The sequence below is a fragment of the Calliopsis andreniformis genome, chromosome 12 (assembly GCF_051401765.1).
Source record: "Calliopsis andreniformis isolate RMS-2024a chromosome 12, iyCalAndr_principal, whole genome shotgun sequence".
NCBI classification, from domain to species: Eukaryota; Metazoa; Arthropoda; class Insecta; order Hymenoptera; family Andrenidae; genus Calliopsis; species Calliopsis andreniformis.
In genome coordinates this window covers 11,333,804-11,360,175 of record NC_135073.1, presented here as the reverse complement: position 1 = coordinate 11,360,175, position 26,372 = coordinate 11,333,804, and the positions used below count along the sequence as shown (strand labels likewise).

Genomic DNA, 26,372 nt, shown 5'->3' with positions numbered 1-26,372 from the left:
CATTAAAAAAATAAATAGATAGTGATAAAATATTATTGAAACTAATACCTAAAGAAATGTAGTATTCGTTTATGTTACCTGTAATAACTTTGCAATGTAATGCTTTTTGCTCCAAAGTGTGGTTCATTTATTCGTTCTTTTATAAATGCCACAGCCTCCTCATTTGTAAAAGTATCCCATAAGCCGTCTGATGCCAAAACAATAAACATGGGATTATGATCACTCAAGTCAAAAGTTAAAATATCTGGGTCAGCAATAACTAATTTTTTATCCTTTAGAGGATAGTCTCCTAAAGCTCGCGATGTAGCTAATATACCAGCTACTCTCCATACACCATTAAATGTTACTAAACCTCCAGCCTTATTTATTCGTCTCCTTTCTCTTTCCTGAAAGCAATTTTCATTATAGGTAAAAATGTTATTGTTAAGTGAAAGGGATTTGTCATAGCTCAAGCTAATACTCTGTTTAATGAAAAAAAAGCTATGTACTTGTTGGGGTTTGTGATCAAATGATAAAGGTATCGCATTTCCTTTTCCATCACACATTACACCCCTTGAATCTCCAACATTCGCAACAATTAACTTATTGTCTTCTAAGAGAGCAATTAAAGCAGTAGTTCCTGAGAATACAAATACAAAGTTATTTTAAAATTGATATAAGTTGAAGTAACAAACTTAGGATTTAAATAAACAATCACCGGCCACATCCATGTTTTTCTTAGCAGCTTCAACTAACAATCTATCAACTGCTAACACTTCATCAGTTAATAATCTAGCATAGTTTATTTTATTTCCGTCTAGATAATTTGTTATATCTACTTTTTGTGGTTTTTCTGTTGTCCTGCATGGCCTTACCTTCAAATTAAAATATCAAATGTATTGTGTTAAAATTATATAAAATGAAATCTAATATTGATCATACCTCTCTAGTAATCGGTCTCTGTAAACTATCTAGTTTGTCAAGTAGTTCTGGATCAGTTAGACCAACGTTCTTTTTCATACAATCGTCTGTCACTGATGTACTCACTGTTTTACGAAATGATTTTTTACGCTCGAGAAATCCATCAGTTTTTTCAGTTTTATCACTGTTTTCATCTTTCTGTTGTTCCTCAAATTTGTCAGTATCTTCTAATGCACGTGGTGCTTTACCAGCTATCATATCTTTCAGTTCAATCACTTTTTTATTAATGTTTGGGATGAGATTATCATATGCATAATTTGCTGCAAACTGCGAAAAAAAGGTTCTACATCTAGTTTATTGTTTCTAGATGCAAGTGTGTGTAATAATAATAATGTAATCAATATACTGTTACTTAAGGTCATGTGCCTCAATTGATGAGTGATTTAACTATAATTTATGTATTGCTACAAATCTCACAAAGATATCAATGTTCTCTCTTTAGCCAAGATATTTTAGTGCTAAAACTTTGTGATTAATGTTTAAATTATATCATTTGTTTATTATTATACATTGATATCTCCTTTTATACTATATTTTTACTATTTTATACTAAACTTATGAACAAGAATATATTTTTATCTGTCTAAACTTCTGCATGCACTACCTTGTTTTTATAAATATTTGGTATGGTAATAAATGCAATTACAATAGCACTTGGTATAATTCCTCACATGAACTATGTAACTGTTTCAAATTAAACTATATATACATATGTATAGTCTAGGTAAATAATTCAAACATTTTAATTTATGTCTATGCAATACATTTTAAAACCTGACTAAAATCTATTTTTATATTTTGTAATTATTTAGATTCATTATTCACTATTATATTATTATTTTTATATAACTGTGCCATTATAAGAAGTACTTATATTACCTTAATCCTGCTTTTCAAATCTGCAATTTTGGAAGACAATGACCATGTAAGATCATAAAAATACAATACAGAATTTGTAGCATGAAATGTTTAACACTGACAACTTAATTTTTTCAATTGTTTTATAAAGAAGTAGTTAATATTTCAGTAACTATTTAAGTTATTCAACTTACTTCTCCACCATGTCCATCAAATACTGCAAATAAAGATACACCTGTGTTATTCATATCTTCATTCACAACAAAGCGATCTTCCATACGAGCTCTGTGCCCTTGGACAGCATAAGCAGCAATGTTTCCTTGTTTTAATTCCCAGCTGAGTTTTACACCATTGTTTACAGGATCATTAACTAAAAACTGTAATTTTTATACCTATTAAATATATATAATTATGTAACTACACTAACCATATTATTTTATTATGTACAAAATTATGCATAACATTAAGTTCACTTGTAATAAAAGTTTCTATTTAAATAATATATCATTATCCAACTAACTGTAAATTGAATACCTTTGATGTAGTACGACCAAGGGTATACTGAATTCTTCCTAATAAAGATCGGCTCCATACATCAACAGCTTGTATATAGAACAGAATTATTGCCAAAACTGCTCCGCAAATTAATACCTCTGGCTTTAATGCATAAGCCCTCATAATTCTCCAAAAATAACCCAAAGGTGTATTTATCCCAGCATTTAATCCAGTGGGAATACCCACCGCAAACTTTGATACTAGCTTCATGTGTGACACGTATGTCTATTGCACAATTATAAATATGGTTAATTACCACTAATTTACTTTGTGATAAGCTTGTGCGTATTCATATGACATCAGTTGTATAACTATGTAACACTTAGACTATAAATATTCATGCATTTGTGGGAATTTTAAGTGCACAAAAAATTATAGGTTGCACATAATATGCAAAAATATTCAGAATATAAAAAATAGAGTGCAAGTTATAGTAATTGGAAAATGAAACAAATTTTCATTCAGGATTATTTCATTTCATTTCATTGTGTTTATGAACATACAAATTTGCATAAAAATCTACAGTCTAACAATAAGTATGAAATCTCACTGTTTATCATTGGAGTGACTAAAACAAATATTTTAATTTACTTAAACCATTCGTTGCTACCACAATTATCAGTGACTGACACTTCAGGCATGCAGTGTTTTTTTTTAAATGTTTATAAAAATAAACCTTAACATTCCTCAACTTTTAAGTAATATTAACGTAATTAGGAGTTTATATAAAATGGTAAGTCTATTATTGAATTATGCAGTATTTTCGTTTTTAGCAGTATATATTTGCATAAATGAAGAGACATGAAAGATTGAAGAAAATTGTTTGCCAGTAAACGTGTTAAATCATTGATTAAAGTGTGCGTTGTAAAAATAAGGGACCAGCTAACCGAGACTATTTTTGAATACGAACTACGCGACGTGGGAATCACATCAAACGTACAAGTATTTGCAATTTGAAGCGAATTCAAGGTGAAATAAAGGAACGTTACGTTTAATTATTTCCTGTATCACCTGATATAAGATCCTGTCTTCAAGCTCGTCATCCATAATATACCGTAAAAAAAACACTTTGAATCAAGCCAGTTTCGCAGCAACTCCAAGCGTAAGCAAAAATTTTCGGATTATTTGTGGGACTGTGGACGTGATCGAGCACAAAATACTCGCGAGAATTGCATCAATAATTCGATGAAAATTTGTGCGGTCGTTCGTTCGAAACGGTTTCGGAAAATTACATTTGAAAGAGTGTTAATATTTTACACTGCCCTGGCATCTACGGCAGACGACACCAAATTACAAACGTTGCTGCAGGTCGATGCTTATGCTCACGCCGTAATCCTATGCATGCGAATTATTGGCGGCATTATGTAGAATTTAAGTAATCTCTATCGTTTGGATTTGTTTCACTTCTTGAAATGACTGTTCGTTCCCTTCTTAATTTCACTTCTGATAGGATAGGCTTAAGTCATCGGAGCCATTAACCTTTAAGTGGTTCATGTATGGATCAGTAACAAACTTGTAGGTTACATATGTGCATAAATTTTTCGCGAAAAAAGTTTGAAATTTCAATGAAACTGCAGACTCCTTAAAGGTCAATGAACCTTTAAAACTTGTATCTTACGGTCTATAATAGTTCATAAGCCCCTCGTTAGTGGCGAGTGAGCTTTTAACGAATAAAGTTACACGATTTTTGCTACTTTATTATAACGATTAATTATGATGTATCAGTTATTTTATTATAGAAGAATGAATAAAAAATATGAAACTCCAAGAATTCATGAAATCATTTCCAAATTGTTGTACTAGGACCTGGAATGATTACTCAATTAAAATGATTAAAGAAATCCTTAAAATTTCTAAATATATTGAGATACTGATTGAATTATCACGCCAGTACCATTTGAGCTGTAAACATAAGTAATCGTAAGACTCCTTGATTCTAATTGACTAATGGACTAATTCTAATTGACTAATGGTAAGGGTAGAGGACCGTTTAAATGGTTCCATAGGAAGTCCCAGGGAACCACGGGCCATGGACCTAATAACATTCCTAATCGCGGACCTTATAATTAAACTCATGCAGAAGCGAACCCTCTGTCGGAACATTTGATATTCGTGTCTCTAAATTTTGAGATATCGCTCATTTACAACGATGGTATAACACATACTATTTCATTTTCAGGAAAATAAGATAACATGTATCATCATTTACTACAAGATTCATTCTTTAGAATAGAAGACCAAGACCGAGAACGTCAAAAAGTCAGTAATCAAGGTCAAAGACCACTGTACCAAAATCAACCGAAATACAGTGCCTTGGCTATGTTATAGAAACAAAACAAAAAACACAAAGATAAGACATTCGAAACCTACGAAGACAGTCTAAAATTCAAAAGGCTCAATAAACAAATGAGCTCTAATCATATAAAAATAGCAAAACCCCAAAATTTGATACTCCTCCTCAAATCTCCTTCACCCAACGCGCTCAACACACCAGTAGCATCCTTCCCTTCGACTTCAAGCTACAAAATTCCGAATCGAAGTATGGAAAAACGTCGCAAAAGGCTCCTCGTTTGAAATGCAAATTCCCTTCAACATCTAAATGCGCACACCGGATATAATCGTGGCGATTGCATTACGCTCCGCGAAGTGCATAGAGGGAGAGCTGTCACGCGTTGCTACGACGTGAGTTTAGAAGCCGCGTAAATATGGCCGCGGCAATAACGAGCGGTCCCCGTGATCGAGTGTAATGAGTACGCGTGGTGTTTGTGATCGTCCTCTTCGGCGTACGGTGATGAGATCGACGTGTCATCGTGAAAGATGAGCGAAAGGAAGTTCACTCGGGGCCTGGGCAAGCCGGGCATGGCTGCCCAATTACGAGAGACCGTGTCCCAGGTAGTGCGCGAGAGCACTGTACAGGTAGGCCCACTGACATCCTCGGTTCGACACTTTCCGCCGCGCGAGTACATCCGGCAACTTTTCGGCCGAGGCTTGGGCAAAAAGTATGCGATAATGATTGACACCGACCGAGACCGGTTCCCTCTGAGAGCTCGACGTTCTTATCGGAGCGTTCTTTGGATCGTTAATTCATTATTCATGACAACTACTGTCAACTATATATGCAGAGTTCTTTAAAATATGTATATAATGAGCTGTAAGCAAATAAAGCATAGCCTGATTAATCTCTGTTTGTCGTGTTTTCGTTTTATTACTACTGTTATTTTCCTTGGCAATAAGGTGCGTACAATTTTGCCTCAAGGATAATTATATTCGCATTGGAATGTGCCCATTTATGGTATCTTGTTGTACCTTGACTTATCATTCATTTATCGTTTCTTTGGATCAAGGGTGCCTTGCGTCGCTTCTGAGAGAAATTGTTTGGCCCATTTATTGGCACTGTGTAATAGAATGTAGAGTACACACTAGCACGAGCTCTCTGTGTGTTATGGGTCAATTACTTAATTAATAATACAGTTACTCTTTGTAATAAATGAAAGCTAATACATGTATGAAACTCAAAGGGTTATTTGTATTCAATGAATAAACTTATATATAAATGCTATCAATTAATATGTATTTATTTTTGTTTTTGATAAAAATCAGTCAAATAAAATTTTTGTTTTTTGAGAAATAAACAGTGTTGATAATTATTTCTCTTTTGAAACTGAAAATTACTTATCATGTGAATTAATTTATTGAAATGATAGTCACTTATCTTTTCAGTGTTTTCAATATATTTAATTAATCACTTTATAAAGATTAAAAAAAGTCATACTCATAATTGTAAAGTGTTTTCGAAAATTTTAAGTAATTTCTATTGTATAATAAAACTCTATTATTATGCATGCAATATTTTTCTTACTCCATTATTATTTGCCACATGAATTGTGCTTATTTCATAAACTTGTATTTATTTTCAGAATAAACCACATTTGGTAGAGCCTATAGACTTTGAAAGTTTTGTATTAAAGAATAAAACTTTATTACAAAATGATCCTCAAAGGGAGCTCCTACTTTATCCTCAGGATGATGTTTCAGTGAGTTTCAATTCAGTGTTTGTTATCTAATTAGGAGAACTTGCATCCGTTGTGTGAATAGATAAATTATTATATGGGTTCACACACAGGATGTACATAATTATACAATGTAGTAGAATTTATGTGCTAGCTTTTTTTTTTAGAAATTGTAATGGCTATTAATTTAGTAACATATATGATTGTATTGTTAAATATGTGACAGTAATAATTTAATTACATGTACAATTATTTTATAAAGTAGTAGTAGTGCTTTAATACAGTATTTTCTTCTAATGCAGCAAGTGGTATTACCTAGAAGGTATCGTACTTTGGTACCTACAGTTCCACAAGTTTCAGATAGTGAGGAAGGAGGAGAGAACCTTCTGACAAAAGAATGTTTAAGAAGTTACACATCTAACTGGAACCTTATACATTATAAATATTCAGCATACAGTGGAACTTATCTTGAATTACCTAAGTATGTTTTTCCTGTTTGATTTATAACAATATTAACTTAATTAAAATTACTTAAATCTTGTAAAAGATCTGTTGCAAATTTTTGTATGCAGTACACAGCAAAATATGATTTATTTGTATTTCCTTATTTTTTAGAATAGCAAAAGCAGATGATCTGAAAGATGAAGTATATGAAATTGATACAGAAGTAGACCAAGTTGATGAGGTAAAATATTTTGCTTTTAATGTAAATGTTATGAATATTCTGCTAAGTTCATTCTTTATTACTGTGTTGTTTATCAGGCTGCATGATTAGATAAGGAAGATTAAAATACCAAATGTATTGATATTGATAAAAGTAATTTACATTAAGAAGTATGTCAATTTTGCATATTCTGCCTTTTTGCAGTTGCTATTTACAAAAACAGTGTAATATCTATTGCAGTAATGTTAGCATTTTTTTTAAAAATTATTTCTATGCTATTTTTTATTATCTATGATTCAGTAAATCTGTTATTTTTTAGCTATTATTTACATTTTCCCTTATTTACGACATGCATTCTTATGAAATACATAAAAACAAATGCGGAAAAATGTAATAAAATTAAGTAGCTTACTTAATTTCATTAGGAATTAACGAAGAGTAATGGGATAACAAAAGAAGGCTATTTGATGAAAGGACCAGAAATTGGTAGCAGCGATCGTATGTTTGCAAATATTGGCTCCAAGTCATTCAAAAGACGATTTTGCCACCTTAGACAGGAAGTTGATGGAACGTACATACTTGAACTTTTTAAGGATGAGAAAAAAGGAGAAGCTAAATTAACAATAGTGATGGATTTTTGCACTGAAGTTGTCAGGAATCCGAAACGCGGACGGTATTGTTTCGAGTTAAGAATGAGCGGGACTCATAAATCGTATACTTTCGCAGCAGATAATGAGGCAGACATGCAGGATTGGTTATTAAAATTAAGTTCAGTATTACAACACTATAAACAACAAGAAGAAAAACGTGCTGCTTCGTTAGAACGAGCGTGTAATACGCCCCCTCCTTCTCCTCAACCTATGCAGGTATTAACAATAAGGATAAATCAGCCCTTTATCCAACTACTAACGAACCTAATTAATATAATTAATATGAACGATGTATGATACTATTTATAGGTTTATGGAACACTGAAAGGCTTGGAGCAAAGTATGAATCCTCAGCTGATAAAATATTCCAGAGAAACTGATACTAGTATAGCATTAGCTAGACGTGAACACCGTAAATGTTTATTTAGCATTTATCCTCATATTCCACACAGCAAGCAACAGCCAGGCAATTCTAATGAACATAATATTGATCCATATAAAGAGCAATTTGGGCAAAGAATTTTTGTAAGGTGTGAAAGCCTGAAATTTAGATTACAAGCACCAATAGATGAGAAAGAATCATTGTGTCAGGTGGAGCCATATCAAACAACATTAAGTCTTTACGATGCAAGAAACGGTAGAAAACTTACAGAAAATTTCCACTTCGATATTAATCACGAAGTTGTTCAAGGAATGGTGAAAGAATTAAGTCCTGTCGGTATCATGACAGAATCTAATGAAAATATAACATTGCCAGATGACTTAAAAAATATTCCTCTAGACTGGATCAAGTATCCAAAACAGGTTTGTCTTATTTTTACATGAGTTTTTGATGATAGTTTTGATATTAGTGTATTAACAATGATTTATATTTTTTAGGCTATCTTTAGTATTAGTAATCCTCATCCTGATATATTCTTGGTTGTGAGAATAGATAAAATATTGCAAGGGAATATATGTCAAACATCTGAACCATATTTAAGAGCTACAAAAGATCCACGATTAGGTTTAAAAGTGCACAAACAAGTTAGAGCATGCTGCCAAAGGTAAATTTATACGTGAACACATTTTAAAAATCATTTTTATACATATTTTAATATTTTTCAGACTGGGAAATTATAGAATGCCTTTTGCTTGGGCTGCTAGACCGTTGTTTAGACTCTATAGTAATGAATTAGATACATCGTCAGAATTTCCAGCAATATATAGGCAAGAAGGAAATAAGATAAAGGATGATGAGCTACTAAAACTTCTTTCAGAGTATAGGAAGTATGTATTACAAGTGTGTATGCTAATTTCTAGAGATGTAAATGCTTACTATTATTTTTTTCAGACCTGAGAAACTTAGTAAATTGACTGTGATACCTGGTTGGTTGAAAATAAAAATTGAGTCAATTACAGATCTACCTGACAGTATGTATCTAATTAATATTTTTTGTATCGATCGGAGCAATGAATAATAAAATGATTAATTACGTTTTACTTTTTAGATACACTGTCTACGTCCTTAGCAGCTTTAAAACCATTTCCAGTACCACCGACATCTGAACCTACTCTTGAAATTGCAGAGTTTGAAAGTACGTCAGAAAAAGATGTTCATCCTTACACAACATACATTAATCATCTTTATGTGTATCCACAAACTCTATGTTTTGATGCTCAAAAAATATTCACTAGAGCTAGAAACATAGCGTGTATTGTTGAATTACGAGATGACGATAGTGAAAATGCTATGCCTTTGAGAGTACGTATATTGTATATTTATTGCTTCTACATATTTCCAAAAATTCTTAAATTGTTAATCATTATTCTCTGTATATCTTTTAAACAGTGTATATATGGAAAACCTGGTTCCCCACTTTTATGTGTACGAACATCTTGTGCAGTTTTACATCACAATGCAGTTCCTTCATGGTACGAAGAGATTAAAATACGACTACCGACGAAGCTTCATTCCAAGCACCATTTACTCTTTTCTTTCTACCATATAAGTTGTGATATGAATAAGAAAAAAGAAAATGGAGTTGAAAATTGTGTTGGTTATGCCTGGTCCCCTCTTTTGCATAAAGGAAGGTACGGCATGTCCCTTAAAGAACCACAGTTTCTATAAATTAATATTATCTATGGTTATAAAAGAGCGTACACATATTTTTTATAGATTAAACGTGGATATGGATATGAATGTGCAGGCTCTACCTGTGGCAACTCATTTACCTTCAGGGTATCTTTCTATTCAACCATTAGGACTTGGAAAAGGGGTAAAAATAAGATTAAAAATTTATATTTTGCTATTTAGTTAAGCGTAACGTTGGACTAAATATTTTGTCAATTATGTTGTGTTAGAATGCGGGACCAGAAATTATATGGATCGATTCTCAACGGCCAGTATTTACAGTGGCATTTCAATTAATTTCGACTGTATTTACACGTGATGTACATTTGCATAACTTATTTGCTCATATGGAACGAATCCTGGATACGAAATTGGCAGCAGTACCTGCGGATTCCGAAACGTGCAAGATATTGAAAGCTGCGCATGCTGTGCAACTAGTTACGGTCATCACGTTTCTTCCTACTATACTAAATCAATTGTTTGCGCTATTAACTTGTTCCATAAGTGAAGAAGTTGGATTATTCATTATAAGAGTTTTAATACACTTTATAAATATGGTACACGAAGCTGGTAGAAAGGAAACGCTGCAAGCTTACATTAAGGTAAATGTTACTAACTGTTGTAACTATTTAACTTCACAGGCGAGTATTATATTACATTAATTCCTTTGACAGTTTGTTTTTGCATCACCTTCTCAAGGAAATGGCAGTGTGACAGTCCATGAACAATTGGGGAAACATCTTCCCACGTTATTGCAACCGAGTAACACTGATTTCCTAGTAGTAAATAAGTTTATGCACCACTCTAGCTTTTTCTTTGAAATAATGATCAAGAGTATGGCACAACATTTGTTATCAACAGGAAGAATAAAGGTGAGATTCATAGCAGTATTATACATTAAACAGAAAGATTTGACTCAAATACTGTGTCTAATAGATGCATAGGAATGAAAGGTTTTCAAAGGAATACCATGAAAAAATTAGAAGTCTAGTGGAAGTTATTATGCCTTATCTCATGACGAAGTATAAAGAGATGCCCATTGAAACTCACGAATTAAACAAAAGTCTTGCACAATTTTTGAAGGTAAGTAAATGCATCACTGCATATTTTAAAATATAATAGTAATAATACACTAGATAATAATGTGTAAAAATTGATTTGACTTAACTTTTATATGTATTTTTAAATAGCGATGTCTTACGTTCATGGATCGTGGATTTGTTTTTCGTCTTATCAATTCATACATGGACAATTTTTCTCCTGGAGATCCGCGTGCACTGCACGATTTCAAGTTCACATTCTTGCAAATAATTTGTTCACACGAGCACTATGTGTCTTTCAATTTGCCAATGATGCAGTCACGAATCACTTCCCGAGGTAAAATTACTCTTAGTACTGTTACAATACTCGATACCTTCAACCTTATAATGTAATCGTTTTATGCTTTATTTAGAAGATACAGACAGTGATCCAGAATGTGATGGTATGTTAAGTGACGTTCATACACTCCCGTCTTTATTGTGGTTTGTTACCGTAGCCATAGTGAGTGGGAGTTGCACACAATTTTTGTAACATTAATTCACTATCAATCAGTAGATTTTAGAAAATACTTCTATGGTATTTTTATTTCTTGCTATGCAAGCCTGGTTTATTATATTATTCAAATATATGGAAAATGGCGAAGGTTTTAAAAGTTACGAAGTTTTATATTCTTATGCAATATAAAGTACACGTAATACATAGAATACACGCACATATTCTGTTATACATCATGTTTTCTTTAAAACACTTTCATTCATTCATGTTCACCATTTAAAAATATTTTTACACAGAGAGAAACTGCACGAATTTAGAAATATTTTATCAATTCTTAAGCATAATTAGCGCAACAATTATATTGTTATGAATTCGTACTAATTAATCAATTTCAGTCAGCGAATAATTTACTGAATTTAGAAATTACACGCATAAAGCATAGTCAGCAATCGATGGCATTCCACTAAATAATTTTGTTTCAATTATTTTAATTTTGTTCGATTTTTAATGGTTTTAGGTGGCCCTTGTATGTGCACATCTTTCTATTCTTATACCATGTATGCCATAAATCATTATAATAAAAACGTATTTATTAATTTAAAGTATTCATTACAGATTTAATAAACGAATATTGTTTATCAGAAGATTTCTGCAAACATCACTTCTTGGTTGGGCTCTTAATGCAAGAAGTTAAAACGTCTCTAAACGAAATCGTACAAATTCGAAAAGTAGCAATCGCTACATTGAGAGATTTAATGGCGAAGCATGAACTCGATGATAGATATCAGAATAAGGTAAATTAAATTTAATTTAATACATTAGACTCTATTCAAAAGAAAAAATTTTTAATTGCGTGAAATTGTTATCACAGGGTCAATTAAGTAGAATAGCATCTGTTTATATACCATGGTTAGGTATAGTATTGGAAAATTTACATCGATTGCAGTCTGTGCACGACAGTAATAAAGCAGAAACTAAGCAAAATGGTACTAACAGAATATCAACTAGTAGTTCATTCTTAGCAGGTAAAGATACTACTAGCACTGTAGCAACTGGAACTCCAAAATCAATTCACAGGTAAATTTGAAATGCATTTACTATTAAATTTGTTTTAAAACTAAATAAGGAAATAGAAGAAGTTACATAAAATAATATGTGTAGGCTCACACTACATTTGGAGACGCAATCCCCCATGAGAGCGTCTATGCATCTACGAGATTCTACATATTTTGCTGCCATAGCAGGCCAAGGTTTGGTTAATGGATACTCTTGTACCAGTATAGAATCAGACACGTCAACTATGTCTGGCGCCTCTCAGTCCAATATATCTCAAGAAACTACAATTATTCGAGAACCTATTGAAAATGGAACTGGCGAAAGGAAAAGACATTCACGTTCCTTAAGCGTTACACAGTCATCACCAAGATGCGACAAATTGCAGTCATCGGAAGTTAGAGACATCCTACTTTGTTTTTTGTTTGTTATAAAATATTTGGGCGATCACCAGGTCATTGCATGGTGGCAACAGTGCAGCGATTGTGAAATCTTAAACTTTTTCACTGTGATAGAGTAAGCTACTAGAGACATAACATCCCAAAATTTATTTCTACAGTATAAATTACATATTAATATCTTTTTAGAATGAGTCTCCATCATTTTAAATATATTGGAAAAAGACAAATAGCTACGAATACGGTGAGCAGCTGTGGAAAGCCTCGGACAGTGAAGGCGATGACGCTGCCAGCCAGAATGGCACCCCCAGACTTTTCTAATGAAAATCCTGCCACTGGTACTTTACAGCCTCAAAATAGTACGACAAGAGAAAATCTTGTAGAAAGTGATAGTGGAAAAGTGCATCAAGTTTTGTTGGAAGCGAACATGGCAACAGAAGTTGGTCTTATTGCGCTAGATTGTTTAGGGTTGTTTTGCATTCACTTTAAGGTATTAACTAGCGTGCTAAAATTTTTAAGAGTTTAATTATTCATAACTAATGAGTAAACTGTTTTTATAGGACATACTTTTAGCAGCAGATGGTGATAATCCTATAATGCAAAAAGTATTTTCTATATACTTATCATTCCTCCAAGTAGGCCAGTCAGAAACTCTATTACGTCACGTTTTTGCCAGTTTTAGAGCTTTTTTAAACAATTACTCTATAATACTTTTCCAAGGTATAAAATTTGGTAATATATACACTATAATTATTAAAAAAATGTTACTAAACCTAATTAGACACTTTTAATCTTACAGGAAATGCAGTCTTATGTGGACGCTTATGTTATGAATTGTTACGTTGTTGTAATAGTAAATTAAGTTCCATTAGACAGGAGTCGTGTGCTTTACTTTATCTTCTTATGAGAAGTAATTTTGAATTCACTAGTAGAAAAGGATTGACTAGAGTTCATCTGCAGGTAAATATGATCGAAACCTAATTTTCTTGTTTATGTTAAAATACTTTTAATAATATTTTAGATATTTCATACATATTATTTATTTACAAACAGGTGATAATATCTGTTTCCCAAATGCTTGGAAACGTTATTGGACTGAATAATTCAAGATTCCAAGAATCGCTCTCACTAATAAATAGTTACGCTTCATCTGATAAAGTGATGAAAGGTACTGGTTTTCCAGTCGAAGTTAAAGATCTCAATAAAAGAATTCGAACTGTCTTAATGGCCACCACTCAAATGAGGGAACACAATAACGATCCTGAAATGTTGGTGGATTTACAACATAGTCTGGCTAATTCTTATGCTAGTACACCAGAACTGAGACACACATGGTTAGAAACTATGGCTAGAAATCACGCAAGAGATGGCAATTTTTCAGAGGTACGTATTTAACATTTTTCTCAAATATAATATTTTTGTACTATAATATTTCCCTCTTAGGCTGCTTGTTGTCAATTACATATCGCTGCATTAATGGCTGAATATTTAAAACTAAGAAAAGTTCACACATGGGGTGCAGAAGCCTTTGACAAAATCTCTGAAAATATTTCTAGGGACGAGTGCAGCCTTAAACTCGATGCTGGTGAGATTTGTATGTTTTGCACATGTTTGTATTATTTACTAATTTTCTAGTTACAAATTTTTTTATTTTTGCACGAAAAATTGTACGACACGTCGTTAAAAATCAATTACTTGTATTAGTACATAGAATGCCTGAATTGTTTCACCTCTCCTTTTCCATTGTTAGAAGTCAAGTTCCATATTTAGTCGTATTCTTTTAGGTGTGCAAGATATTCATTACAACGAGTACCTACTTCTCGAACAATTGGAAGTTTGCGCTGATATGTTAGAGAAAGCAGAACGATTTGAACTTCTTGGACATTTGTATCGATTAATAGTTCCTATGTACGAAGAGAAACGAAATTACGAAGCTTTAGCAAATTGTTATACGAATTTGGCACAAGCTTGTAATAAGATTGTTGAAGTTACAAAGTCTGGAAAGAGACTCCTTGGAAGATTCTACAGAGTCGCATTTTTCGGCTCGGTATGGGTTATAAGAAGATAATAATATAATTTATAATGTAATTTATAATGTTCATATCAATATGAATGATTTACTTTTTTAGGCTTATTTTGAGGAGGAGAATGGCCAAGAATACATTTACAAGGAACCAAAGGTTACATCTTTATCAGAAATCTCAGAACGCTTGCACCGTTTATATTCTGATAAATTCGGTTCCGAAAACGTGAAAATGATAATGGATTCTGTACCTATCGACGTGACTGAGTTAGATCCAAAAATAGCGTATATTCAAGTTACACATGTAACACCTTACTTCGAAAAGTTTGAGCTAGAAACTCGGCAAACAGAATTTGAGCAGAATCACAATGTGTCGTGCTTTATGTTTGAAACTCCATTTACAAAAGAAGGAAAAGCAAGAGGTAATCCAGAAGATCAATGGAAACGCAGAACAATTGTTACAAGTATGTTACTTTAACACCTAATTTCTATTTGTTCTAAATATATTTGAGTAACAACAATTTTTTAAAAATATTTCAGCACAATACTCTTTTCCATACATCAAAAAGCGTATTTTAGTAACTGAGAGACGAATAATGGAGTTGAGTCCAATTGAAGTTGCTTTGGATGAAATGCGGCAACGCGTGCAGGAATTAGAAGACGTGGCTTTGATAGGACCAACGGATGTGAAAAAATTACAATTAAGATTGCAAGGGAGTATATGTGTGACCGTAAATGCTGGACCACTTGCTTATGCTTCTGCATTCTTAGATCCTGCATTATCACCGCAATATCCAGATGATAAGGTCGAAGAACTAAAAGATGTCTTTAGGTATGTTATATCAGTTTTTAAAAGCTTATGTTTGCATATGCTTACACTTGAAACATATTTCATTTACAGAGAATTTGTTAAGATATGTTACACGGCACTTCAAATAAATAGTAAGTTAATTACGTCCGATCAACATGAATATCAAGAAGTGTTACGCGAGAATTATCAGAAACTTTGTCAGAATCTATCATCATTGCTTGGAGAACCAATTTGGCCAGACGACCAGGTTGGGAATTTTAAACGTAATAGTGCTGCTTTATTTAGTGCTATCAGTGGTGCTAGTAATCATACAAGTACAGCCTAAGAGGTCGATTAGAATGCAAGTCTTCAACAAGCGAACTATCTTTGTCTCTAATACAGTTTCTTGTGTAAGTGAATGAAATTGGATTATGTATTAATCCATTATTAATTTGATACGCATAAAAGCATTTCTATTAGTAAACATAGATTAATTAAAACTTTGTATGCTACCATTTACTATTAATTTTTTGGAGGCATTTTTGTTATTTGATGTAAAACATTTAAAGAACATTCATTTTGCTTTATTGGGTAGAATAGACTCGAATGATTTAGAAACATATTTCATGAACAGTATGTGTATAGCTTTTTCTACTTTTTCAATTAGTATAAAAGTATACTGATTAAAAGTATAAAAGTATTATGCTATGGTCTAATTGCAAAGGTTCTTAATATTCCGATCACTGCCATATTTTCGTATTTGATGTACGTATATATACTCTTGTTTATTACAAATTTATACAAACAGAAGGGTAAATGTAAACTTGATATTTAGATATTTTATTTCTATGAAAAATTTTACATTTTTCCTAACAGGAAGATTTGTAACTGTCTACAATTATATGCAATTTGTACGTATTAAGAATACTATATATATACATATACATACATTTAAATCTAGTTGAATGTAGTATATTTTGGTGTCAAGCACCTAAAGGGGCATTTATATATGCGTACATATTTTGTAATAATTTAATGGTTTGTATATTAGAATATGTTAACTATGTAAAACTTAATTTGTACATATTTGTATAATTTATTCTATGCATATGCATTATGTAAAGAAGATGTAGCTAGCAATTTTATATTTATGGAACTATTTCAAATCTTAACATTTTATCAAGTTATAAAATGCTCACATTTATTTTATTTTATAAGAAAGATTAAGAAATTTTGTTGAAAAGAAAGTAGAAATTTATGTATTATAGAACATTTATATTTATATTAACATGAAATTATAGTATTTGTTGAGTTTTCTTATTTTATTTAATTATATCGGAAAATTGTATTATGTACTTAAAGATACAGATATATTCCACAATGAATTTTGTTGGCAAATTACTTTTGTTTTATATTGTGTGCTTGTCTTCTTTATATAATTTTGTTGTGATACATTTCAAGTAGAGCACAAGATTGTATTTGCACTCTACAATTCTTTTTATCACTTCATGTATGTAAATACACACATATTGAAACTTTTATGATATCCGTGAAACGTAGAATTACAAATGTTGAATCTTTCAGAATTTTTAATTTCAATGCATTTATTGTATGCAGGATATCAATTATAAAAAGATAGAAAAAATTCATTACTTTATAGGAGGTCTATTTTCTAGTTAATTTATCAAAATATTTTGCCAGTAACTATTTGTATAAAATAAATATTACATGTGTTGTAGGTTTTCATGCAGAAAACTGCAAATTTAATGTGTTATTATGTATAGTAAAATGTATAATTGTAATTAGTATGTATAGAATATTATGTTCAACTAACGAAATGTTGTTATTTATCTTTGAGCATATGTATTGCTTGATCTTAGAATTTGTCTTCAAGAATGTCTTATTGAATACGTATATTTGCAAATTGTATTATGTGCTTTATATATTTGCAATTTTTCTAGTACAAAGTTGCTTATGTAATATTTGAGAGTGAAATATACAGTTTACTATAAACTGTATAAATAATGCATATATAAATGGCAAAAAAATTCTTGGAATAAATTTTAGTAACATGGTAAATGATTTCGTGCATTATGACAAGTGAATCTAATCAATTTTAATTAACTTGAAGGAAGAATATAGGTATAAAATAGTGACATAATGTAAGACTTCTGAAGTTTACCTATAAAACAATGTGTCAAGTACCTTTGCAGTTAATTGTGTTATTCTTAAAATTTTATTTGACTTGCAAAATGAATGTATAGCAGTTTACTGTCATAACGCTACAAAGAAAAGGCTGAGTAAAGACTATACGTATATTATAATATGTAAATTGAAAAAATAGTAGGCTTGTACACTAGTGTCGTTTAGTTACAAAATGGATAAACTTTAAACTAATATAATAAATAACGTCTGAAGAAAAAACGGATAAAACTTGCGTGCCATAGCATATTATTTCTCTTATTCAGACTGCATTTTGTAACTAATTATAATGTAAATGGACATTGCATAGATACATGTCTGAATATTTGGAAATATATGTTATTATTTCTCTCGACAAATGCAATTAATGTAATAAGTTATATAATTAGAAATAGAAAAAGTGATGCTTCTAAAATTATGAATTGTTTCTAAATGAATATTAAAAAATAATTATGCTTCATAGCTATAGTACACATTTGGTTCTTCACAGATAAAAAGTTTAGGCTAGTTAGAAAAAATTTATGCTAGGTTTACATCTTACATTGCAATTGGATAATTGCATCTACATAATTATTTAACTCTATTGCTCAGCTCCTTTAAAAAGCTCTCTAAACATGTACGCGGCAATAATTATCGTCTTAATTTTTTGTTAAAAAATTCTATTAGGCAAATATATTTTCGAAATTTGTAAAAACCATATTTGATAACAATTAGAGCTTCATTTTATAATGTTTCTACATTCATAAGCAGTGAAATTTCTCGATTTCATATTACTACTTGTGAGAATTAAAAAAAAAATGTAACTTCAAATATGGTGCCTCTTTAGTTACAAACTTTAATGAATGAAAGTTAAAATGCTGTCCAATAATATGTTAGAATTAAAAGCAAAACAATTAGCGATAAAAATAAGTCCAACTGTGGTAAATATTGCATCGCACAAAACATATTACTTTAACAGTTTACATTTACTATAAACTTTTATAATCAAGAGAAAAAATAACGATTATGTATGTGTGTGAGAGAAAAGTGTAATATGTGTTTAAATTCAATGATAGAAACGAACGAATTTAACACGAAAATAAGTCTTGCGATTAGGTACATGTGTGTAATTCTTATTTTAACAATTATCAAATTAGTCTCAGATGCAATACTAGAAATGTAAAAGCTGCTTTGTGAATTTAATTTTTATTCCTTATATTAATTAAATATGCCTACATTCTGTAAAGACACATGACTTTTTTAGTTGGCAGTTATGTTAGAAGTTACTTTAGTAAGTCCTTGTTAATTGTATATCAAATAAACCTGCTCATAAAATTTTGAATAGCGTTGAATAGTGAATTATTATACGTTACATTGTATAATGTATAATTTGAGTAAAATGAATAACTTAAATGGTATGTACTCTCTTGAATACCATATTGAATTATAAAATTTTATATTGATTGTGCAAATAAATTATGAATTCTATATAACGATGTGACTTGAATGGCCGTCGAAGTGTTAAATATAAATAAATTGTAATGGGATAACAATTTAATATACTCACAGAATGTTCTTGCTTATTTCACTGTTACTCTGGTTACTGATGTATCGCCCACTGTATTTATTATTCTATTGTGATCACGATAATAAAACGACAAATAACTTTAAAAGTCTTATTAACAAACGAATCTTACTGTAATTTCGTTTTTCGAGTTCGCGCACGAAACTATTGCTTGAGGAGGTAAGCGATTTTTCAAAGGTAGAATCTGCAAATTATAACAAATAAAGAAACTAAAAATACGGAAATTTGAAAATTGGAAATCACTCGCGCTTAGAAAGAAGAAGAGAATTGTATAGAACTGTAATTCACGAAATATGAACTAACTAAATCACGTCCTCACTCAACACGATTTCGAACAAGACTGATTTCAATTTTGCTTGCGATTCTCGAATTGTTGCAACAATCGAATGATAAATCGATAACTTACAACAGCGACTTCTATCGGACAAGGTATGTATGACATGCGTACGTATATGACGCAGAAAAGGTGATAGTTGCTGAACGATCAGCTGTGTTTTGAAAACGCTGTGAAACGTGCTGACAAAAAGGAAAATAAATAAAGTTTTGTTTGTGTACAATTTAATAATCTCGAAAGAAAGATGACTACAGCTGCGAGACCTACATTTGAGCCTGCTCGAGGAGGACAAGGACGCGGTGAAAAGGATTTGAGTGCGATATCAAAACAATACAGTAGTAGAGATTTACCATCTCATACGAAACTAAAATACAGGTATTAGAATGTATTTAGTGCTATTTTTAAGAGATATACCCTTTTTCATAACCCTTTTCTTATATGTGGTATCTTTTTTATGCATTTAATAAGAAGTCGAACATAACCTTGTCTACTCCTATTTATATTGACGTATTTTCTGTTTAGAGAACATGGGCAAAGTACGATCGAGGAACTGCGAAACCGAGACTTTCGTAAGGAATTGGAAGAACGTGAACGTGAAAGGGAAAAGGACAAAAGTTCTAATCGACGTATGATAGAACCAGCACGAGAAACTTCTGCAACCAGTGCTAAAAGACAGAAGATAGATCAAGTCCCAACAGCAAGCTTAGATGCAGATGATCCTTTAGATGAAGATGATTCAGATTCTGAGAGTGATGAAGATGACACTGCTGCACTTCTAGCTGAACTGCAACGTATTAAGAAAGAGAGGGCTGCGGAACAAGCTAAGAAGGTGAGAATTTTTATTTTGTCTTCTTTACCTGAAAGAAAAGTTTGTACAATGCTAAAATATTTAGTTACGCTCATTATATATTTATTTTATTTCACAGGAAATGGAGAAGCGGCAGGAAGAAGAAAGAATAAGAATGGAAAACATTCTTTCTGGCAACCCTTTACTGAATTACTCCTCGCAAAGTGGACGAACAGACATGAAAGTTAGACGACGCTGGGACGATGACGTCGTCTTCAAGAATTGCGCTCGTTCAGAACCCAAAAAGAAGCACGATGTGTTCATAAACGATTCGTTAAGAAGTGAATTTCACCGTAAATTTATGGAAAAATATGTTAAGTAAAAATCTATTATAAGGAATATATGTTTGTACATAGTTCAAAGCTAATTTGATCATATCAATTACATAAGTTTCACGCGAGAAGTTCAAAATCGAGTAGACCTAAAAGCTCGCTCTTACAAACCTAAAATCTATTTCAGAACCAAGGTTTATCGTCTCGCATCTTACAATTAATTTCACTCACAAAATTCACACCATTTCATAAACATATTTTCTAATCACCTCCACCAAATACACTCGCTTGAGCAGACTAAAACAAGATATCCAAATCTAAACCTACATAAAAGTCGTCACAGAACCCGCGCCTTACTGCAAGCATAATTAAAACACACCAATCGATCAAGGCTCCTCTTCCCAAGCCTGCTCGTACATTGTTCGCGTGTTCTCCCTCCGAGGAGGGTCATTCTAATAACTCTACAAAGTCGTTAAGTGAACCGTATGTAAAAATAAGCTTAAAAATCCCGAGCGAGAGGAGGAAAGTGTAGGACGAGGCAGTGAGAAAGAGAGACGCTGAGAGATAGAGAACGAGGTGGATTGGTGGCGTGTATCGGTCTGGCGGAGATCGTTCCTCGCGCGTGTGTGTGCGTGTGCGTGCTTAAAGGAGGAAAAGGGAGAGAGGGAAAGAGAGGCGAGCGTGCTAGAGTTTGTCCAGGCAATGTAGGTACGTGTTTCGGTAGCGGTGCGATCCGGCCTCGGCGGTGGTGGTGCTGGCGGCGGCAAGCGCGTGTAAACCGCTGGGTCAAGTATAACCGGTCCCAGGGTCCCCAGAGCAGCCGGAGGCAGCAGGCAGTCTACCGGTGCGACGCGCAGCTGGTTAACGCTGGTAGACTCCCTGGCACCGACCTGGCCAACTAACGCAACAGGGACACAAGGGGCCGGCCCGACTCGGCCAACCAGAGGAACAGAGAAAGAGAGACGACCGTTCACCGGTAGATCGCCTCGAGATGATTTCTAGGAAGAGATATGTCGTACGTTACGGTACGACCGATCGGTACTTTGCGCGCCGCTGAATTCGTCATCTAGCATCGCTAATCCCGCCTGGCTCCTCTCCTTCGAATTGCTTAGAACACAGGATGGAAGATCCATCCGAGTGCCATTGTAATTGGGGATCTAGCTCGATCCTCGTGAGGCTTTGATTGATTGTAGTACTTGCGTCTGTATTATCAATGCGTGAGCGTACGTGGATCTGTAGTTGTATGAGGATGTGACATGAGTCAGGTTTTGTGAATATTTGGGTTTCTGTTCTGAGCTGAGGCTTGTGTATTTGAAGAATTGTAGGTTTATAGTTACAGACATAGTATGAAGAGAATTGTTTGCCTAATTTTGGAGCTTCTTTGTCCCAAAGAAAAGGAAAAGACTCTCTCTCTCTATACTCTGAACGTCTGATTTTCTTGTACTATGTAAGAGCTGGAAAGTCTCATTATTTATAGAATAAAACTAAGATTAAATTTACGCAGCGTTTATATTAGTGCTCTCTTATTTTTTAAGACTCCTCTTAAGCCTTATTACAAGTCAACTGTGTGAAGCTTGCTCCTTTACCTCCCTCCACCACACAGTGTCTAAAACTCACAACAACTAGAGGGTAAGCATAGACAGTCCGTGCTCTAATTCGGCTCCCCAAATCTCCAAATTAAAACCGACTCCACTTACGCTCCGCTTTCACCGTCGCAGTCCCACCTTTTCGTCAGGTGATTTCCTAAACAACCAAAAAAAGAGGGGGAATAGACCATGGACGTGTTAGTAAATGGAATCGATGGACGAGGAGTTCGACGTCGAGGCAAAGAGCCGCGGAGTCGTTGAATTTTCTTTGAGCGGATAATCTCTGAGGGAGGGATTTCCCCGGTGAACGCACCTCTGGATTCTGCAGCGGCCGATGCTCGACGGGAATTCGCCCTGAGGGCACTCTCCATTCCTCTCCCTCTCCCTCTTCTTTCCCTTTAACTCTCTTTTTCCTCTTACCTCCCCATCCCCCTCCAATCGTCCATTCCTCTCTTGCACTCACCTCTCTCTCGCTGCTGCCACATTTTTTATTTACCTCCTATATTCCTCTATTTGCTTTGTTTATTCCGTTGCTGTTGGTCAGTCGAGACAGAGATCGTGCGGGGACCGACAGAGAGAGAGAGGGGGTGAGGGAAGAGCGGGACAGAGAGGACGAGAGGGATAGAGAGGGAGAGATGGAGTGAACTGTAGCATCTCTTGCATTTCTCCGGAGTTCCATCCACGGACGTGCAGAATGACGAGCCAGGGCTGTAAGCTACGAACGTTTTATTGGGTGAGCTGGTATGCATCTGTAATGGAATCTTCAGGATTATCGCCTGGAATTGAGACCGTGAACATGGCCACGAGTGCAGGGGCCTTCTGCCACCTCGCCAGGGGAACGTTTGCATTAGGGGTCGTTAACGATCGTTTCTTACATAGTCTTTATTCGATGTAATCTCGTGGTGCATTAAAGAAGAGCTTACAACGTGTAGGTAATATGATTGCAATGTCGATCTATGTCTTGATAAGTCGTGTGAGGCTGAGAGGAAATGAGAGAGTGGTTCTGAGATATGTTGGAGGTGAAGTTGAGCTTATAATAAGAAGATGAACATTGATGTATTGACTCAGATGAAGTGTTGAAGCATATCACTTTGTAGGCTTTCGCGATGAAGTTGAATAGTTTATCAGTTCAGGATTGGAGACTAGTTTTAGTATTTAATTGTGTTCTGTTGACAAGTTTATGATCCTTTTGTGAGTCTGCTGATAATGTCTTGAATTATACATATGTTCAGACTTATAACTCAATCAGAGGTAATGAGACTCTAAGAAACGAATGATAAGACAACACTAGATTTACTATTTTTGGGAAGTAATCATTTAACAAGTCGAGTTCAATCATTTTCAATAGATAGAAACTCTAAGAATAAAGTGTTCCATGAACAAGTTATTAATAAATGAACATTTGCCAAAATGACATCATCATTCAGGAGCTCTCGCAATCAGTTCTTCAACCCTATATGTCCTAACACTTTAGTTGCCAGTGAAAACTATAAAAGAAGTTTACACTGAAGCTTACTGTATCGAATAAATGCTTCATAACAAAAGAATGATAATTACCACCTCAGAGCAGCGCAAAGTGAGACCCCAGCAGGTTGTCCAGACAAATTTGAAAGGACGATGTCGAAGTAAACAAGTAAAATGCCTTGAAATCACGTTTAAAAATATCTCACCAATTTCTATCCGCTCGTCCATTATTCATGAACGAGAAAATCTATGTAAAAAGGCCTGCACGAAATTGTCGCGCGACGTCTGCTGCAGATCTAGAGATGACCGAAACGGTGACGCGATGCGGACTTTTTCTCCGTCGTTTTACGGCTAACGGACGCTGCTGAAGGAAATTGTGTCGAGTAAACAAATATTTCTTACAACAAACTGGATATTATAAGCCTTGCGCTGGCTTTATTGGCAGATTAATGATACCACCGACTCAGATTCGCTTTCACCGTCGTCTGCCCACCCCGACCCCTTCTACGTTTATGACCGGTTGCGCATAAATACGACACGCGACTTATTTTTTTCCCCCTTTTCTCGTATTTCTATGAAGACTCAAGATTTCATTTTTTGAACATTGAAAATTCAGAAAATAATTCAGTAGATTAAATGGTCATTTGTTCAATTAACGAAAACTTGGATTTTTAATGTGAAACATATGTTATGAAACCGTAGGATATATAGAAATAATGTTGATAAGGTGATTGCTATTAAATATAGCATACTATTTAGTTTAGCTAATTGGAAATCGAGTATAGGTGTTTTAATTTAATTTTAGAATCCTAGTTATAGAAAATTGCTACCTATTTTTAATAAAGAATTGATCTATAATTTCTATATTTTGTATGATTTATATAGTAGCTAATGAACTATGCCACTATTCTTTCATTGAATGTTATTAAAAGATAACTTTCATTAACTCGCAATTTCGTCAGGAAATATGTTTGTCTGCCCTTCCATCCCCTTTATCAACAAGTCCCTTCCTGACAACAACAAAACGAAGTAACAGGAAACTACCTGCGTTAGGATTCACATTTTCTTTCGAAAAACAGGCGAGTGTCTAGTCGTGAGCGATGGACGATGGACTGATGGACGACATTGCTCACGGTAGCCCTGCATTCCTATCTCCAGGCCGGAAACGGTGGACAGTTTTCACCGAGGAAAACAGTGTTCGGTTGCGTACAGTTATCGCAGGGAATTGCGTGTGACTGGTCAGCACGTCGAGAAGATAACGATCCAAAGGGGGGTTGAAAAAGTTGAAGTGAATTCCTTGGTTCGGTCGGCCGCCATCGCACGGTGTTTCAACGCTAACCCTGATCCCAGGTACCACGTTAGAGAGCCGAGTAATACCAACGATCAGGGCTGGTGAACGCCGCCTACTTCTTCGGCAGGGGCGGTCCTATCTCTATGACCCAGGGACGTGCAAATGCCTTCGAAAATTCTGTCGAAAATTCAGTGATCCTGGAAACATTTTGCTCTAGATCGCTGATCTTATTAAATCTCTTTCTATTGTCCATGTGTTATCAAGAGACCCTTGTTTATCCCTGTGGAGGGTATTTGCTTGAGACGTTATGAATAGGACTGGGTTATAGTTTTGTTATTATATTTGCTCATCTTTGAGAAGCAGGAAAAGAAATTGAAATTTAAAAAGTGTCTTGTATTTTATGTTTATGGGTGCTGCTTTATATTGGACAATTAGCCAAAAAGTATTTTTCTGGTTTGAAATAGACACATTGCACATTTGATAGATTGTACTACTTCAAGGGATACGTATGATTAATCGTAGGCTTTGTTACTAGTGATGATTTTGCGTTAGAGTGCCAGATACCTTTTAGCCAGAAAATGTACAGAGTGGTAAAATATTGCATTAAATTAAAAATTAAAGGAAAACTTATACAATTCTCCCTTAGTTAATGATATATATTAACTCCTTTAGTCATCCTTTAGTCATCAGTCGGTTTACAGATATCCCTCTTTTTTACTTCATTTAACTTCACCACATAGTTTAAGACAGTACCATAAGAAGAAGCTGAAGAAAAATCAGTGGAGTTTTTTGCAGATAAAATTTTTTGCATTAATTATACTTTCTATTTTTATCTGCACGTGGGTGGAGAGTCGTCTACAGAGATCCTACCTTCAAGCGATATCGGCCAAGTGGAAAACAAAATGACAAATATTCGATAGCATCCTCGTAAGTGAATTCATTTGCATGGTCCTCTGGAATTTTTATGTTCTTTCCTTTTTCAAGCGGCCGTTACACTTCCGAAAGTTGCGAGCCTGGCCTGGGAGAACTGATGAAATTTATTTGCCGCGGTGAAAGCAAGAGATTCGTCCTTTTAGCGTGTTAAACGTCGCCGGGTGTCGCTAAACGAACTGGTTCCAGTCGGATTTTCTTCTTCTCCCGTGTCTGCGTTCTTATTGCATGAATAATAAAGGAACAACAAGGGAAATGTGTCACTGGGAGAG

At 33.8% G+C, this 26,372-nt stretch overlaps 3 protein-coding genes across 4 annotated transcripts in view; 2 read left to right on the top strand and 1 right to left on the bottom strand.

Annotated features, from left to right (window-relative positions):
• Nucleotides 1–26,372, bottom strand: part of LOC143185907 (protein phosphatase 1L) — a 66,037-nt gene that overhangs the window by 815 nt on the left and 38,850 nt on the right. The window contains exons 1-7 of one of the 2 annotated variants that reach the window (XM_076389227.1): nt 3,385–3,526; nt 2,353–2,598; nt 2,013–2,195; nt 922–1,227; nt 698–854; nt 489–619; nt 79–386 (exon numbers count right to left, since the gene is read on the bottom strand). In XM_076389227.1, coding sequence (XP_076245342.1) covers nt 79–386; nt 489–619; nt 698–854; nt 922–1,227; nt 2,013–2,195; nt 2,353–2,598; nt 3,385–3,420 — 1,367 coding nt within the window. In that variant the 5' untranslated portion in view covers nt 3,421–3,526. Of the gene's footprint in view, nt 1–78; nt 387–488; nt 620–697; nt 855–921; nt 1,228–2,012; nt 2,196–2,352; nt 2,599–3,384; nt 3,527–26,372 lie in introns of those variants that run through there. The other variant, XM_076389226.1, reaches the window with a different exon arrangement.
• Ziz (dedicator of cytokinesis protein Ziz) lies at nt 4,561–16,131 on the top strand. Its single transcript, XM_076390050.1, has 29 exons — nt 4,561–5,289; nt 6,291–6,407; nt 6,686–6,864; nt 6,999–7,068; nt 7,473–7,913; nt 8,007–8,501; nt 8,577–8,743; nt 8,805–8,966; nt 9,031–9,110; nt 9,188–9,441; nt 9,529–9,770; nt 9,856–9,955; nt 10,041–10,412; nt 10,485–10,682; nt 10,747–10,893; nt 11,001–11,187; nt 11,264–11,293; nt 11,962–12,140; nt 12,218–12,423; nt 12,508–12,915; nt 12,987–13,287; nt 13,358–13,517; nt 13,597–13,757; nt 13,851–14,180; nt 14,241–14,391; nt 14,582–14,844; nt 14,927–15,284; nt 15,361–15,652; nt 15,722–16,131. The coding sequence occupies exons 1-29, from the start codon at nt 5,191–5,193 to the stop codon at nt 15,954–15,956; spliced, it is 6,384 nt and encodes a 2,127-aa protein (XP_076246165.1). The 5' UTR covers nt 4,561–5,190; the 3' UTR covers nt 15,957–16,131.
• C12.1 (spliceosome-associated protein CWC15) lies at nt 19,847–22,339 on the top strand. Its single transcript, XM_076389154.1, has 3 exons — nt 19,847–20,085; nt 20,233–20,539; nt 20,637–22,339. Exons 1-3 carry the CDS (start codon nt 19,955–19,957, stop codon nt 20,877–20,879), a joined length of 681 nt encoding a protein of 226 aa, XP_076245269.1. The 5' UTR covers nt 19,847–19,954; the 3' UTR covers nt 20,880–22,339.

Bases quoted from the DNA above. Each gene is read 5' to 3' on its own strand.
- Ziz (XM_076390050.1), top strand. From the start codon at position 5,191: ATGAGCGAAAGGAAGTTCACTCGGGGCCTGGGCAAGCCGGGCATGGCT. The intron at 9,771-9,855 runs GTACGGCATGTC...TATTTTTTATAG, and splicing joins CCTCTTTTGCATAAAGGAAG to ATTAAACGTGGATATGGATA. The intron at 13,758-13,850 runs GTAAATATGATC...ATTTACAAACAG, and splicing joins TGACTAGAGTTCATCTGCAG to GTGATAATATCTGTTTCCCA.
- C12.1 (XM_076389154.1), top strand. From the start codon at position 19,955: ATGACTACAGCTGCGAGACCTACATTTGAGCCTGCTCGAGGAGGACAA. The intron at 20,086-20,232 runs GTATTAGAATGT...TTTTCTGTTTAG, and splicing joins CATACGAAACTAAAATACAG to AGAACATGGGCAAAGTACGA. The intron at 20,540-20,636 runs GTGAGAATTTTT...TTTATTTCACAG, and splicing joins CTGCGGAACAAGCTAAGAAG to GAAATGGAGAAGCGGCAGGA.